Raw genomic sequence first — 14,725 nt, forward strand, 5'->3', positions numbered from 1 at the left:
AGATTCATTCCAGCCCTAAAATCTCGGATATGCCAGAGCGCTTGGCATTAGTACCCGCGAAACACGGCCACAAGGGGCAGGGCGTTGGCTTAACATATTGGCAGTCCCTTGCTTGGGGTCAAGATGCCGTATAATTGACGTGTTTCAGAAAAGGGAATCAATTAGTAATTGAAAAAACATAACAGAGCCGATTGCCCGCAGAGATCAGACACTTCTGTTGAGGGAGAGGTTGCAACGAATTTTGCGCGGTTTATGAAGTGGAGTGTCTAGGGATGGTATGCCAAAGTCGGAGGGTTGCCAGGCGCGCCTTCCCAGATCAAAGTGTCCAGTCCATATCGTCAACCTGAGGCATCGGTGGAACATTAGGTAAACATTCCAGTTGCATGTATTGACGCGTGTAATTTTCACGATTTCGTCCCCGTGGGAATACAAACAAGCAATCTTGTCCTTGTTACAGGCGGACACATCCGCCACCAACGGCGACCACCGTAATTGTGCCTGAAGGCCAAAATGCGGGGAATCCATGCACGTCTCTTGATTCTTTCGCCCGCACCTCCTCGTCTGAGCCAATGACAATCTCTCTATTGCAACACATCCCGTCTTCTCCAGGACAAATGGCTTGCTCTTAGCTGGGTGATTGTGCCTGCTTTAAATAGTCCGTGGCCCGCCGTCCGCGCAGTCTACAAATTTCAACCTCGTACTCGGACCCGTGGACCATGGGACCAGACCTGGCTTGTACCCGCGTTCAAATTTACATGAACCACAATCCACACACAGTTCACCATGTTACGCACGCCAGAGCGGAAGAAAATCTGTCTTTTGTACAGTACGAGGATTTGCCATCATACCAGATGGTCGACACAGAAAACATGTGCCTGCTAGTCCTCCAATATGCCCGGCATTTGCCATGTCGAATGCCTAATAACAAACAAAGGAAATTCCGTCTAAAGTCTACATGTCGCTCCAAGGTCTAACTATCCGCTGGGTCTTCACCCTTATCTATATATCTATCGTCCCACCACTCGAGCTGAGTTTAGAATTCATTCAAGTCGTTTATTTGGACTCGTCCCAAGTGGGCTTCATGTTCCATCGCTGGTTCTCGGTGCCCTCGGCAAAAGGAACACCCAGCTCAAACAGCTTGGTAACAACGGCGGAGAAGTCCTTGAAGAACAAGTCGTTGTCCTTGGCATACTTTTCGGTCCAGGGCTTGAACTTCTTGTCCTGGACGAGGACCATGTCGGTGGGAAGCATCATGAGGGTCTGGGTGGTCTTGTCCTCGTACTGCAGCGAACAAGTCAGCAAGTGCTTCAAGAGGGGAAACCCCGAAAGAGACCAAATCTCGGCTACATACCTGCTTGGGCCCGTTCCACTTCTTCCACTGCCACTTCTCCTCAACTAGCAGACGGTAGTAATCGTTGGTCAGGATGGTGGGAGAGAAAGTCCAGGGACCAGAGAATCCAGAGCGGTCAGTGTGGCAGCGGCCGAGGGCGTGGGCGCCAGAGAGGGCAACGATCTCTTGGTCGTTGAAGCCCATACGGTAGAAAATGTTGCGGAGGTGGTCGGAGCCCTGGGTGGCATCGGGGAGACGACCGTCAGGAGTGCAGGCAGAGACATCACGGTCAGAACGGCCAGGGCGGTAGGGGATGTAGGGGCCCTGCATCTCCTGGACGGCGCAGACACCGCCGAGGATCCAGAGATCAGAGTGGGTTATCCAGGGGAATTTGGCTAGAGAAAGAGGTCAGCCCAAATTCTAGTCATGGATTCAGAGTCACACTGAACCAGCTCCTCAGAGACTGGGTTGATGCAAAACATGTTGATTTGCTTACCCTTGACAGGCTCTAGGAAGTTGCGAGCAGCAACCAGACCAGCATTGGCACCGTGGTCAGACTCGGGGGCAAAGCGCATAGTGGCACCGTTGCTACCACCAGTGCCGGTTTCCTTATCAAATGTACCGCTGGCGTGCCAAGCGAGACGGAGCAGCACAGGACCGAAGCTACCGTCATCATAGTCGTCCTTTTCTTCGAGGCGGCTGGCAATCTCGTCATAGACCTTCTGGTAGTCCTCCTTGGTGGGATTGACGATTTTGCTGGAGGCGGCGGAAGGGGAGCCAGAAGCAGTGTAGTACCAGAATCCGAGACCACCCGCGGCGGCAGCACCAGTCAGGTACAACCAGGTGGAAGACCCCTTCTGAGGAGCAGGCTCAGAGGAGTACCATCGGCGACCCTGCTGGCGAAAAGCCTGGCGAGGAGCGACGGCAAAGGCGTTACGGGTAGCGGTTCGGGTTGCCACGCGGGCAAATTGACGAGTAGCGGAAGCCATCTTGGGAATGTCAGCACGGAAGATGTTCTTGATACGGAGAGTACGACGTGCGTTCAGAGGCGCGCAAAGCAAGGGCCAGATTTTTCTTACCTTTACTTTATCACAATGATAAATGGCCAGACGGATGTGGAAGAGTTGTTGGGGGGTGTGAAGGAGAAAAGAAAGTGAGAAAAATCGCAGCCCAGAAGGCGAAGAAGAAACCCAGGTTGCCGGGGCGCAGGGCGACAAAGATAAAAGGCCAAGGCACTCCCGAGTCCCGACTCCGTTCGAAACATAGTTTAAAACCGTACGACAGTCAAGCATTCACTCAAGATCCAACGGACACAGGAACGGGGTATCCATCCAGATGGGCTTTGATGGAAATTGAGGCACTCTGAGTGGTTCGCAACGGCCTACGGGGACCGGCGTATGTGCAAAGTGGAGTGGATTTTCTTTTCTCTCTCCACAGGTGGATGAGGTGATGCGATACGGAGTACCTAGACGCGCGAATCCCCAGGCAAGGATGGCCAGAAGGGTTGTTCGAGCTCATGCTTGTAAATTGATGGCATTTGTTTCGACGAGCGTCTGTTTGGGCCTCGGAGCGCGCGCACAGCACGGTAAGTGAGTGAGCACATGGTGAGTGAGTAGTGGACAACTGAGGTTTATGATGGGACTGGCAACAACGTCGGCTTTGACAATTCTTTCTGCTCAACCGAGTCTCAGGGTTCCAAAGAGCTGTCCTCGCACGCACGTGTGATTGTGATTGTGAATGTGAATGCAAAGCAAAGTGGCAACCGCTCAGTATAGCCGAAAACCGGGCAGCTCTGACATCTGCTGTTGGCAGGCGCATTAATAATATTCACAAGTAAACGTCTGTTCACAAGGCGCAGAGAAACGTATTGGCCAATTGCCGCGGCGTCTGAATGCCTGAACTTGACCGGAAGCAGGAGGACCCCGGCGCACTGATACATTTCCAGTAATCTCGCGCAAACGCCGTCTGAAAAAAATGCGACGATGCCACGCCACGGTCAGTCTGCGGGACCCACAAATTTTGCTGGGTCCCAAGTTGAAGTCACAAGGTGAAACGAAACCACATGCAGGAACTGAATCTGATAGTGGCGGCTTTTTGGGCCAACAGTCCCCTGGGCCCTGAGCACTCTAGGTTTTTAACTTGTGGTGTGTGTTGGGTTAATTTGTTATGCTTATTCGCATCCTTGTTGCTCTTGCAAGGCTCGGCATACTTGCAGAACATACAAACTATACCCCTGAGCAATATAAGCTGTATAAATTGATGCAATATAAAAATTAAGAAAATTGAAAAATAAAATAAAAAAAGACATAATAGAATCTAGAATATACGGACGTTTTCCAGTTTCAAGTATTGTGAGATTGAGGGTATTTGAGTTATTCGCATAGCACTCACAGAGTGACACTCCCAAAGCTGTATTAATCGAGCATATGTAAAGACTCTTGGAGAGGCGACTAATTGCGTCCCGTATAAACTGGACACTTTACTTTCTGGCAGTTTAGCACAAATATTTACTAATTATGTTTTTCCCACCCATTCCGATATTCATGCTGGCACTGCATCAAGTAAAGCCCAATTACACAAACATCGTGTGCCTGGTGTACGTAAACTAGAGAACCGTCGTCAAGAGGGCAGAAATCACGGTTGTCAACTGCAATATACCCTCTTCGCATGCACCATGTGTACTTGTCAGACGATGGGGCCATGTATCATGACATTGTAGTTTAGATTGTGGTAAAAACGAATGTAGGTGACTTCAACATAGGAAAAATATCCCGCAGCCGACAAACAACATCCGAAACGTGCATTTCCTCAAAACCAACTTCCAACTCTAGCCAACTCTCTGGCCAAAGTATGCCCGTTCTCAACTGCAGACCCGAACCCGTCACATCAGGGGATCCGACCCAAGTACTAAGCGCGCTCGCCGCCCCCTGATTCTGTTTTCTGCTTTGTTTTCTGCTTCAAGGCCGCCATCTTCGCCCTCAGCTCTTCCACCTTTTGGAGATCGACGGGTCTGCCATTACCATTCACAAACCTCTTCGCAAGCTTCTCCGCGAGTTCCTCGTCCTTGAAGAATGCCTTAAAAATGTCTCTGCTGCCTCTTAGGAGAGACTGGGGTGGCCAAATGATCATGTCCTCTTCGTCAGGACTTGGTGAAGACACTGTTCCATCAGCGTCGATATTCGAATCCCGCTCCTGAAGAAACTCGTTGCGTCGCGTAAACGGGCGTGCCCTCAACAGGTCGAGCTGGGTTATGATTTTGTCGGCAGACACACGCTGACCAGCAATTTTGACGAGCTGGGGAACCCATACGTCCTGTTTGGTCTTGTCGTCTTTGAAGATTTTCATCAGACGGGAGGTCAGCTCCTGTTTATCGGAGACTTGCACCACCTGACGAGATTTTTGACGTGCACGCTCCTCCGTGTCGCTGGAGCAATCTTCCGGAAAAGCCCTGGTATGTAACATGCGCCCGGCATCTCTCCTCAAGCGAGCTTTCTCTTCATTCGAGATTTCTGTTGTGATACCCTCCTTGCTGTAGATTCCATCCGAGGGGGGTAGCATTGGCATCCCGGTGTTTGGGTTGGAGGTTTGTTCTTCCATGGCCGCTCTTTGCCCGGATTTTTCAGATTTTGTAGTGTGAGTCCCCTTTCTATCTGGCTATCAAGCCAAATCCTCGTCGGGGGAGGTGATGTTGTAGGGGTGTGCCGTAAAAGTGTAGTCAAGTGAAGAAGAAGGAGAAGTGTAGCTCTGATGGGAGATGTGGTGGTCTGGAAATCTGGAGGACCAAGTTGTTGAGAAGAGCCTGCGGCCACAGGACCCTTTAAATAGTAAATTTCTGGATTCCATGGCAAGAATCACAGCGCCTGCTCCTCATGCAGGACTACTTGTTCGTAATCTGTTCACATGGAGACCGTGGCAGCATTTCTGCTTATCACGCCCTGTTCAGGCAAGGTCTTGGGGTCTTGTGTTGGCTGGAAACCACACGCCAAACACTCTTGCCAGGGAGATCTAGATTACCAGAGTCAGCCTTGTGGCTGTGTTGAAAAGTTTCATGTTGAGCTCGCGTGCTGCCATGTTCACTGGGCTTTGGCTTCATCTTTGACGCAGGCTCATGTTCGATATGCACGCTGTGCTTACACCATTGCCATATCTATTATTGGACTGCCAACAGGCAACGAACATGAGTCTCAATGTCTCATGTATAGAAAAGAATACAGGACAGCCCTTGTTCCAGATGCCTAGATAGAGCAGATGGTGGGTAGTTGAAGCAGGATGAATGATGTATGCGCTGTAAGCACTGCATTGCTTTAACCCCCTGCATCTAACGTCCACCTGACCATTGTACAGATAGTAAACTGGCAAAACACTTCTCCTGAGCAAGAGCCAGATCGGTCTTGCCAACAAAATGTTGATACCTTTCAGGCAGCAGAAGGCATATATCATTTCATCGAGTAAAAATAGCTCCATCTCGTCACATATCATTACGACCGTCACATCTCGCCAGTCCAGCAAACGAGAGAAACCGAAGCAGAACAGACATCATATCCACGATATTCACTTCCTCCTCGGTGAAATATGTCTTCTGCCATGCGTCGTGCAACCACCCTGAGCGCAGTGAGCAGCAGTCTAGACTTCATGATGCTCCGATACGAACCCATTCTCCCCAAGGCAAGTTGTGCAAATCGCACCCAACACAGACACCCAGCTCCAAAAACCAGATACGCATCATCATACAATGTTCATAATAACCATTACAAATATTCCCAATTTACCGTCCTCCACCACCTGCAGCCGGCCAGCCAGCCACTATCAACGTTGGATATCCCCCTCCCCGTGCTTCAAATCTAAGCACCGCGCAAAAACACTCGCCGAAACGTCGACCCAACGCCCCGTCTGCTTCTAAACAGCTTTCTAGCACTCCTTTTCTCCTTCTTCCTCTTCTTGTCGCGGCACCCCTCGCCAAAACACTCGATAACAAGGTCGTTGTACTCTTTCAGAACGCTCTCCTTATCCGCCTGAATGGACACCCTAATAACCACATTGGAACGCTTGCCCTCCTTATAGTACAATTCTTCAAACTCGTACGAGACCGAGGGAGGCTTTTCATAGCCGTCGTCGTCTGTCTCGGGCGCAAGCTTCTTCAAGTGAGCGGCGGCAATCAGTTTCCCGGATTCAGGGGCGAGCTGAATCTTTCGCTTGGCGAATACATCTGCGGGCGGTTAGTATTGACAGATACGTGGAACAGGGCAAATGGTAGTCTACTTGCTCTTTATTCGTTGCATGTTGAGCGGCGCGTGACGTGTTGCCCGGAGTTAGGACCCTGGCGACTCGGGGTGGTATGTATAAATGATAATGTTGACGGAGTACATGAGTGTATACCCTGCTCCGACGAGGGCAGGCATAAATCTGTTTAAATGTACAGGTGCGCATGGAGATTGTGTTCTAACATTGCTATAGTGACGGTGCGACAAAGACACAAAGACGGACTTCGTGCTCATTCTTGTTGAAAATCGCATGACTTGGTCTTTGTCTGCCTGCCTTGTATTCTGCATCTGCAGGCCATGCAGGGCCCTAAAGCACTGAGGGGAAGACTAAAAGGAAAAGATTCTTGATTTTTTTTTCTTCAAAGGGCGCAGTATTTGTCTCTCTGTTCAGAGCGTTTTACATTGTGCGCTTGCAGTCATCGGGTATTGGGCGGCCTGCTCAACAAAGGCGTCATGGAGTTTGAACCCGCTTGGTAGCATTCACTACATGCGAGCGCAAGATGTTTAGGCAATCACAAATGTATCATGCGGTACTCAATTAATTTCTGGTCGTCATAGAGATTTTTTTGGTAATTCCAAGATGCATGTTCACGGTGCCTCACATGCCTAGTCATACTTGTGTTGGTGTTGTACATCAGCTTCGCGCTCCGTCGAGTGGCCATCATCATCCATCAACAGATTCTGTCATTTGGGTCTTCGATTGAAGGACGAAAGATACAATACCGATATTCGAGTCTGGGTCAGGTGGCATCTCATGAAAAATGGCTACAAAAGCCTCGCAGTGAAAGACATCCCAGCCAAGCAAGCCTTTGACATTTTCCTTTGGCTCTTTGTGCTTACATACCGCTTTCACAAACACTCTTGCATCACGACAATGTAAAACGTCGTCTACTATACGTGTTCACTGACTGCGCCGCTATATGAGTGTCTCGTTTCCGATTTATTCTGTATCAATCTTTCACATCACTATTTCACTACACCGTCCACCCTTTCAACAGCTGCAACCCCAACCCTCATGCCCCTCGGGCAAACTGGACCAACCTTGCGTTCTGAACGATCAATCTCACATCCAAAGGCAGAAGCCTCGCACAGGCATCTTCATTGATACCATACAAAGAGCGGCCGTCATATACGCGTGTCCAGAACTAAGCCATGCGCGTCGTATTGAACAGGCGGTGGCCGGTATCCGTACCCCTGAATCCGGTAAACTTATTCTCCGACAAACGAAGCGCTCCGATATGAACGCCATGCTCTTCCATGACGCTGACAAGGGCGTGTCCCTGCATGACAGCATCTGTTTGGACCACGCCTGCCACAACGACGATTCGTATATCCTTGCACAACTTCCGCGTTCGTTCGATGAACTCGATCAATGTTGTGCCACTGTTTATCACCGAGTCAACAAGAACCACAGTCTTTTGCTTCTCAACATGGTCCTTTCGAATGTCGTCCGGAGAGGCGGCATGAACAAACATGGCAAGAGGCAAAGCTTCATTCAACCCCAAAGCCAGAGGCTCACCGCCGCGCATCAGGGCAACAATGGTGGTTTCTCGCTCATGTCGGACGCGGTGACCCATGACATGATGGCCTTGCACATGCCTCATGGCATACTCCTCGACCCCCAGCACCTCTGACAGGAATTCCCAAGCAAGATAGAGCCCTACATTGGCGTGGGCTTTCCTCAACATCGGGCCGGCAACCGAGGCATCCCGAGTCGGGGACATGAGCAACTTTGCAGCGTTCCTGTCAGTGGCGTGCCAAACATGTGGGTGTAGACGGCGTCGACGAGAAAATACAGAGTCCAGAAGTTCCTTGTCGCTAAGACGAATTTGAGCAAGCACAGCATCCGTAAGTCGTGGGGAGACGTTACTCGGCAACAGGACTTGTCTCGCTTTGAGGCCTCTGGTTTGGATGGCTTCCAGGAGCGCCTTGTCCATGCTGCTACTCCTGTTTTGCTCCTCGCCAGTGACAACAATGGCTTCGTCGGCTGTCTCGAGCATGGGCAGGTCGAGGGGGCTATCACTAATGGCCAAAACACGGAGTTTCTCCTCGCGCTGCAGTCTCGAAACAATCCGAGCCTTCACCTCCGCCGTAACAACCATGTCATCAGAGATCCTTGTACCTCCAATGACTTTGACTGTTTGGGACAGTCCTTCTCTCTCCAGTACTTTCTCCCACACTCGCCGAATACCGCAAGTCACAACGACAACACCTACATGATCTTGAGTTGCCATCATTCTAAAAAGCGCCTTGAACTCCGCATGAATCTCGGTTCTGAACGCCACGCTATCGCATAGGCCCTCAAATTCCTCTTCGTTGGCTGCTTCTTCGTACAGAAGCACTGCCTGGAGAAATGCCGCCTCAGAATAGCCCAGCGGGCCGCCAAACAACTTTCCAAGAGGCGCCTGGACGTCCCAAAACGTCTTTCCTGTGTCTTCTGTGGATATGGTCTTGTCTGCGTCGACTACAACCATCGTTTGCAAGTTATTTTGGCCGAACAAAATCTCACTGACCCTAGCGTCGACGCGAGCCATGTTCGGCACGGTCCTAACTCTGTGGGAAAATTGTATCAGCCTCAAGGCAGTGAGAAGTTGGTTGTCTGGCTGTTCGGCCAGGCGAGAGAAGAGAATGCCATGTTCTTGACAGAGACGTGATAATTCATCCACCTCAGTTCGCTTCCACGCCTCCAAATCCAGCATAGGCAAATACTGGCGCTTTCTATTTGTATCTTTCTGTCGTTGTTCATGTAGGGTTTTGGCTGGCATGTTCAGATATATGATATGGGTGTAGGTGGCCATATCATTTGGCGTATACACAGCCTTGTAGTGTCCTTCACATCCGAACATGAAATGCCCCGTGACTATTGCGGTTTTCCCGCTTTGGCGACAGTTGTGAGCAATCCGATCAATTGCTTGGGCTCGCCAGTGATTTGCCGTGCTGTCGTCAAGTTTCTGAAATCCATCCAGCCCGCCAGGGACAAGGGACGAAATCATCGCAGAGCCTTCGTAGAATTCGTATTCACCATGATTGAGACGCTTCCGTAACTCCTTCAAAAGAAAAGACTTTCCCGAACCTGGCAATCCGTAGAGCCCGATTACCGCAGGTTTCGTATCCGCACGTAATTTTGGGCTGGATTCTGGAGTAGCCGGTTGGGGAGAAGATTTAAAAGGGTCCATTTTCCGAACGATTATCCCAAAATTTTAGAAGGTGTAAAGAATCCAATGAATTGAGAGATGACCTATGCATCAGGGATATCTGAGGGACAAATTATATCGTGCTCGTTCTCATGAGATGAACTAGATGCAAATATATAGGCCAAGTACAAGGTGTAGCAGCAAGGGCGAGCAAACGGCGTCTGTCAGGGTATAATAGGCCGCTATCATCAATCCAAAGTAAACGGAAGAGACTTGCCGTTTGCCCACTATTATCGGAGGCCATGACGCAATTCTTCCCGCTTCTCGTGTTTGGCGATTTCCAGGATAATATGCGGGTGTGTCAAACGGCAGATAACAAACAGTCACCTTTGCTAAGCGCATTCAGCGTTTGGTATTGATCTGCGAGCCAGCTCGGACCAGGTTTCCCCCAACAAAAAAACAGATTCTAGAAGTCAAGAGTAAGAATCGTGAGACAGGATAACTAGTCTCTATGGGAGAAGAGGCCAAACACGCCGCAAGCAACGGCACACCCGCTCAAACTTGACGGGTTCGATGTCATGGCGTGATGCAACCTCGCGAAGTTTAGAATCACGCGCCGGATTCACCACCTCCCTCACTTGGCGGAAGCGAGACGAGCCGCAAAGAAAGGCGGCAATTTGGTAGAACATCCATCGTAGGGTGTACTTCGATATCATGTAGGCATAGACCGGTGGGTGTCTGTAGCTAAAGAGAGGAGCCTGTCGCAGCGGGAAGCCGTCGTGTCGTGCTCTGCCGAGAATGTAGAAGACGTCGCATGTCTCGCTCAGTCTTTGGAGCGCCGTCTGAGCTGCCCGTCTCTCGGCCAGTTCTTCCCGCAGACGAGCCTTGTACCATGGGGGACGTTGCGAGGAAAGACCCAGAAGGCGGTGCCACGATAGCAGTACTCTACTCATGGGGGGGTCGGAGGTTTCTTTCGCGGGTCTATCGTGTTTATGTTGAGGGTGATGAGAAAGTTATGGAGAAGCTGTGACCTGTAGCACCATTGAGAACTTTCAACCAACAGAGGTGTGTGTGTAACGAATGGGTTATTGCCAAGGAGCAAAGTCACAGATTCGTGGAAGGAGGGAACAGATGCGCTCCTGACCTCGGAGATAAAACAAGAACTCTTTAGTAAGTCATCCATTAATTAATTTAATTTGAAAAAAGGGCTAAATGGTCATGCAAGTGAATCATCTATCTCGGCATGATATTGAAAATAAACGAGACCATCCGTTTGCTGCAAACGGCACTGTTTGTAAGGCTTTATGGAAAGGCACTTGTTTCGGGATATACACAAAGTTCAATCAAGGTGAGAACGAGTTCCCTCCAGCTTCCTCTTCACCATGGAGCATTTCCAGAGCTCTGTTCTAAGTTCCCAAACCAAAGACTAGAGAGGCGGCATTTTCACTCTGGCGATCAATAAGCCGGCGCACGTCACCTTCCATACAATATGTAGTTGAAAGTCGAAACCGACGCAAATGAAGAAACTATTCGCTATTTATATATGATTTTTTGCATTGAGGAAGCAAAAAGCAGGCGCTCATGTGGGTAGTGAGTTGAATTGTTGAAGACAACCATCAAGTCAACGTGAAAGGGGCAGAAAACTTATCGCGCAAACCTATCAGTCACAACTACAAGGAAGGCATCAAAGAAATCAGACTAGCAGTTTTTCCATGACTAACTAAAAACATAGCTCAAAAAGTCGCAATTAGAATTGGCGACAACAAACACACTACGCAACCGTTCCTCTCGATTTCCACCGCATCCTGGCAAGCAACAGCAGCCACAAGTCACAATTCCTCCTAGACAATAAGTTTCCGCACACAACTAAGCAACACCAGAACTTTCTGTCCCTCATCCTGAGATATTCCAAAGGTCTCTAGTAGATTCCAACATTACACTACATAACCTTTTCCCCTAGTCAACTAACGCAAGATTTTTAAGGCGCCCTGGAGGTCCTGGATCTTCTTCTTCAGCTGCTCTCGCTTCTCTCGGACCAAACGTGACTCTCCTGCGATACAGCTAAGTTTCTCCCCCTCGAGACTGAGAACCCATTTCTCCGTAAAGAGCAACAGGGGGCTCATCGGCCCAGTCAACAAGCAATGGTCCACTGCTTGACGGTAGACATTGTCAACGAAACGTTCTCGAGCAACTTTGTAATATGACTCCAAAATATCATGGATGTCTTCGTGGGCGTTCTGCAAATTCGATTTATTTTTGACAACGGTCTTGATTTCCTCGAAATTGACGAATTTGGCGTTGGCGGTGGGTTCGGTGTTGAAAGTACTGGCTTTTCTTTTAAGAGGATTAAGGACGCGGTCGCTTCGCGATCCATGAAGTTCAGCATTAAAAGCGTTGTTCAACGTGTACGGCTTCTTATCCCTCTCAAGGCTCACAAGGAGCATCGCCTGCTCCATCCCAGCTTGGTACCGATCCAGAAGCTCAGAGATGACAAAGGACTTGATCTCTTCAAGAACCTTCGTGTCCGCGCAACTCAGTGCAAGAACCCTCAGGATGAAGCGATGGATAACAAGAATAATTTTGCTAAGATAAACTTTGGTCAATGGGCCCCAGTTTGTAGACTGCTCTCGAAATGCACTCAAGAGAAGGCCAGGGCCAAATGTGCCCAGCTCAACGCCACGAGATCCATGGTATGTGCGTTTGATCCATTTCAAGATGTCTGCTTGAGGAGCTGTTGGAGCCCAATCAACATCTATCACATCATCCAGCTCGGGGAACTTTGTGGGATCGAGGTCCTGGCTAGAATATTCCGGGTGCTCGTTCGTCTGCGGAGCTGACTTGGCGCCATTTTCTTTCTGAAAACAACGGGAATGAGAGGATTTTGTGAACTCGGTGTTGAACTCGTCTGTAATGTTGATAATTCGTGTGATTAGGCGTAGTTCTTGGTTTTCAAGCGCCTTTTGAGACCAATAATTGGCCTCTAGAGCATCTCGTACAGTCCTTTGAAACTGTGCGGCAACTTCACAGAGATACTGTTGTTGCTCACGCTCCGTTTGTCTAGAAACCCCGAGGGCTTCAAGTGACTTGTTGCAATCCGCAAGCAACTTTTTGGCCTCTGTTCGAAGCTTGGGAAAAGCTCTGTCAGTGATTTGACCCAGAAGCTCTTGCAAACGTTCCCGCAACGCAGCTATCCCAACACGCTCAGGCGGAAGATGGCACCAAGGCTCTTCCTTGAACATGTCCTCCCTTCGTTGAGAAAGTAGGCCATCCTTGCTGTCCTCGTCTGCACCCCGGTTTCTCACGACAAAGTAGCCTAGGTTCAGTGGCCTTTTCTTCCCATTGACCAAGTCACAGATCACAGATTTAGTGCTGCGTTCAGTGAGCAAATCAGGCTTGGTGAGGACACCCAATGTTCTTTCTCCAGATTTGTCATATTTCTCGGACAAATTGAGAATTTCTTGCGTCATAATGTCAACAGTGCTCGGGAGAACGGCGAGAATGATGGTCCTTTCTTGCTCAATGTAGCCCTTGACCATGTCAAGAACAAGCGACTTGTCCCTCTCGGTTGTAACACCTTCTTCAGTGTTACGAAATATTCCAGGAACATCGATGACGGTCAGATAATCCTCCGTGGGGCCGCATTTTTCGATCTTCAACACATCCTGGCTGAAAGTCTTTTTGCCTTCCGGGTTCAACTTGGTCTTGATCCCCATGGCGGCATTAACCTTCAAGTCGAAATTCCCATTAGCCAGACGTCCATAAAATCATAGTGTAATTGCAGTGTAATTGTTCACCTCGATCAAAATTGACTCGAACTGAACAAGCAATGCATCAGTGTTCTTCACGCTATGCTGATAACCCGATAAGCGAGCCACGTCTTCATCAGTAGAGTCGGGGCCAGGAATAATGCGTATGGTGATATCCTCCACACTATCGCGACGGTGTGTAATCTGCGTAGCATATCGTGTACATAATCCCTGTCCATTTGGGAAAGGAATACCAGTTAGACTTTCTAAAAGAGAAGACTTGCCGGAACTTTGATCACCAACCACCACAAGTTGTGGTAGAGGCATGTGCGTCCCGACATTCTTCTCCCTTAGCTGATCAATCTTATGAAGACGATCGGGACTTGTAAGCGACTTGCCGCTTTGCGTGCCTCCTTTTCCCACCATCTCGGAGGACTGCAGTCTGGTGGAGAATCGAAATAAGCAGGTCCAAAATTGAGAGTTCAAAGAGCTAGAGAATATGGGCAATGGCGCTGGAAACGGAAGACAGCGTCGGCGCGAAAGGGAACGAGAAGCTGCTCGATGTTGAAGGAGAGAAGAAAGAAGGAGGAAGGAGGATGAGACCTACCAACAAAATATAATTTTATTTTCTAAGCAAACGGTGAGATGAGCGGCTGACATGACACAACTCTAAGAGGCAAACGCAAGCCAGCACCCGTTTGTATTCTCCGACTTATCCACATTCACTTGACTCAGTTCACTTTCCGCTCACTTTCATCCGTGGGTGAAATCAGAAGACGACTGTCACCAGCAACCCCGACGCTACTTCGCGCCAGTTCGTCCTCTCCTTGAAGGAACTGTCTTCGCAGGCCGGGACTCAACTCCGCTCATTGCCTTTGCCAGATAATCAACCCTCTGCCACGTCAATACGACGAAATAATAAACCCATATATCCATACCAAAACAGGGGGGATCAAAATACTCACAATGTAGAGAAGAGAGAGCCCCGGATTGGCGTGCTCGGGACCACATGTCTATTTTTTCATTATACTAGTTGAGCACTTATTGCAGCCATACATGACTATGAATCACTACGATTGCGACGCTTAACCCAGACCCCTAATTGATGCTCTATCCCATCCAAGGTCGTTTATTTTTGGTTGCCAAATTCCCTCCATGCATGAAGTCCATAATACCCGAGGTCCGAAACGGCGACTGCCATGAAAGCGGCACTCCACCATGGACCACGCTCGTACCATAAGCCCTCATCGACGC

The 14,725-nt window shown here is 49.4% G+C and overlaps 5 protein-coding genes across 5 annotated transcripts; all 5 read right to left on the bottom strand.

Annotated features, from left to right (window-relative positions):
* Window positions 1-1,053: 1,053 nt before the first annotated feature.
* Window positions 1,054-2,319, bottom strand: MAA_07267 (Peroxidases heme-ligand binding site; the record flags this gene model as incomplete). The annotated part of the gene is made up of 3 exons (XM_007825265.1): window positions 1,054-1,281; window positions 1,352-1,725; window positions 1,827-2,319. The coding sequence occupies 3 exons, from the start codon at window positions 2,317-2,319 to the stop codon at window positions 1,054-1,056; spliced, it is 1,095 nt and encodes a 364-aa protein (XP_007823456.1).
* Window positions 2,320-4,237: 1,918 nt separating this feature from the next.
* On the bottom strand, window positions 4,238-4,927 carry MAA_07268 (uncharacterized protein; the record flags this gene model as incomplete). Its single annotated transcript, XM_007825266.1, has 1 exon — window positions 4,238-4,927. One exon carries the CDS (start codon window positions 4,925-4,927, stop codon window positions 4,238-4,240), a length of 690 nt encoding a protein of 229 aa, XP_007823457.1.
* A 1,244-nt stretch (window positions 4,928-6,171) lies between these two features.
* Window positions 6,172-9,767, bottom strand: MAA_07269 (uracil phosphoribosyltransferase; the record flags this gene model as incomplete). Its single annotated transcript, XM_007825267.2, has 2 exons — window positions 6,172-6,536; window positions 7,784-9,767. 2 exons carry the CDS (start codon window positions 9,765-9,767, stop codon window positions 6,172-6,174), a joined length of 2,349 nt encoding a protein of 782 aa, XP_007823458.2.
* Window positions 9,768-10,234: 467 nt separating this feature from the next.
* On the bottom strand, window positions 10,235-10,678 carry MAA_11251 (uncharacterized protein; the record flags this gene model as incomplete). Its single annotated transcript, XM_011413231.1, has 1 exon — window positions 10,235-10,678. The coding sequence occupies one exon, from the start codon at window positions 10,676-10,678 to the stop codon at window positions 10,235-10,237; it is 444 nt and encodes a 147-aa protein (XP_011411533.1).
* Window positions 10,679-11,689: 1,011 nt separating this feature from the next.
* MAA_07270 (dynamin family protein) lies at window positions 11,690-13,897 on the bottom strand (the record flags this gene model as incomplete). Its single annotated transcript, XM_007825268.2, has 2 exons — window positions 11,690-13,450; window positions 13,520-13,897. The coding sequence occupies 2 exons, from the start codon at window positions 13,895-13,897 to the stop codon at window positions 11,690-11,692; spliced, it is 2,139 nt and encodes a 712-aa protein (XP_007823459.2).
* Between the last annotated feature and the right edge of the window lie 828 nt (window positions 13,898-14,725).

The sequence above is a fragment of the Metarhizium robertsii genome (assembly GCF_000187425.2).
Source record: "Metarhizium robertsii ARSEF 23 chromosome Unknown MAA_Scf_5, whole genome shotgun sequence".
Lineage (NCBI taxonomy): Eukaryota > Fungi > Ascomycota > Sordariomycetes > Hypocreales > Clavicipitaceae > Metarhizium > Metarhizium robertsii.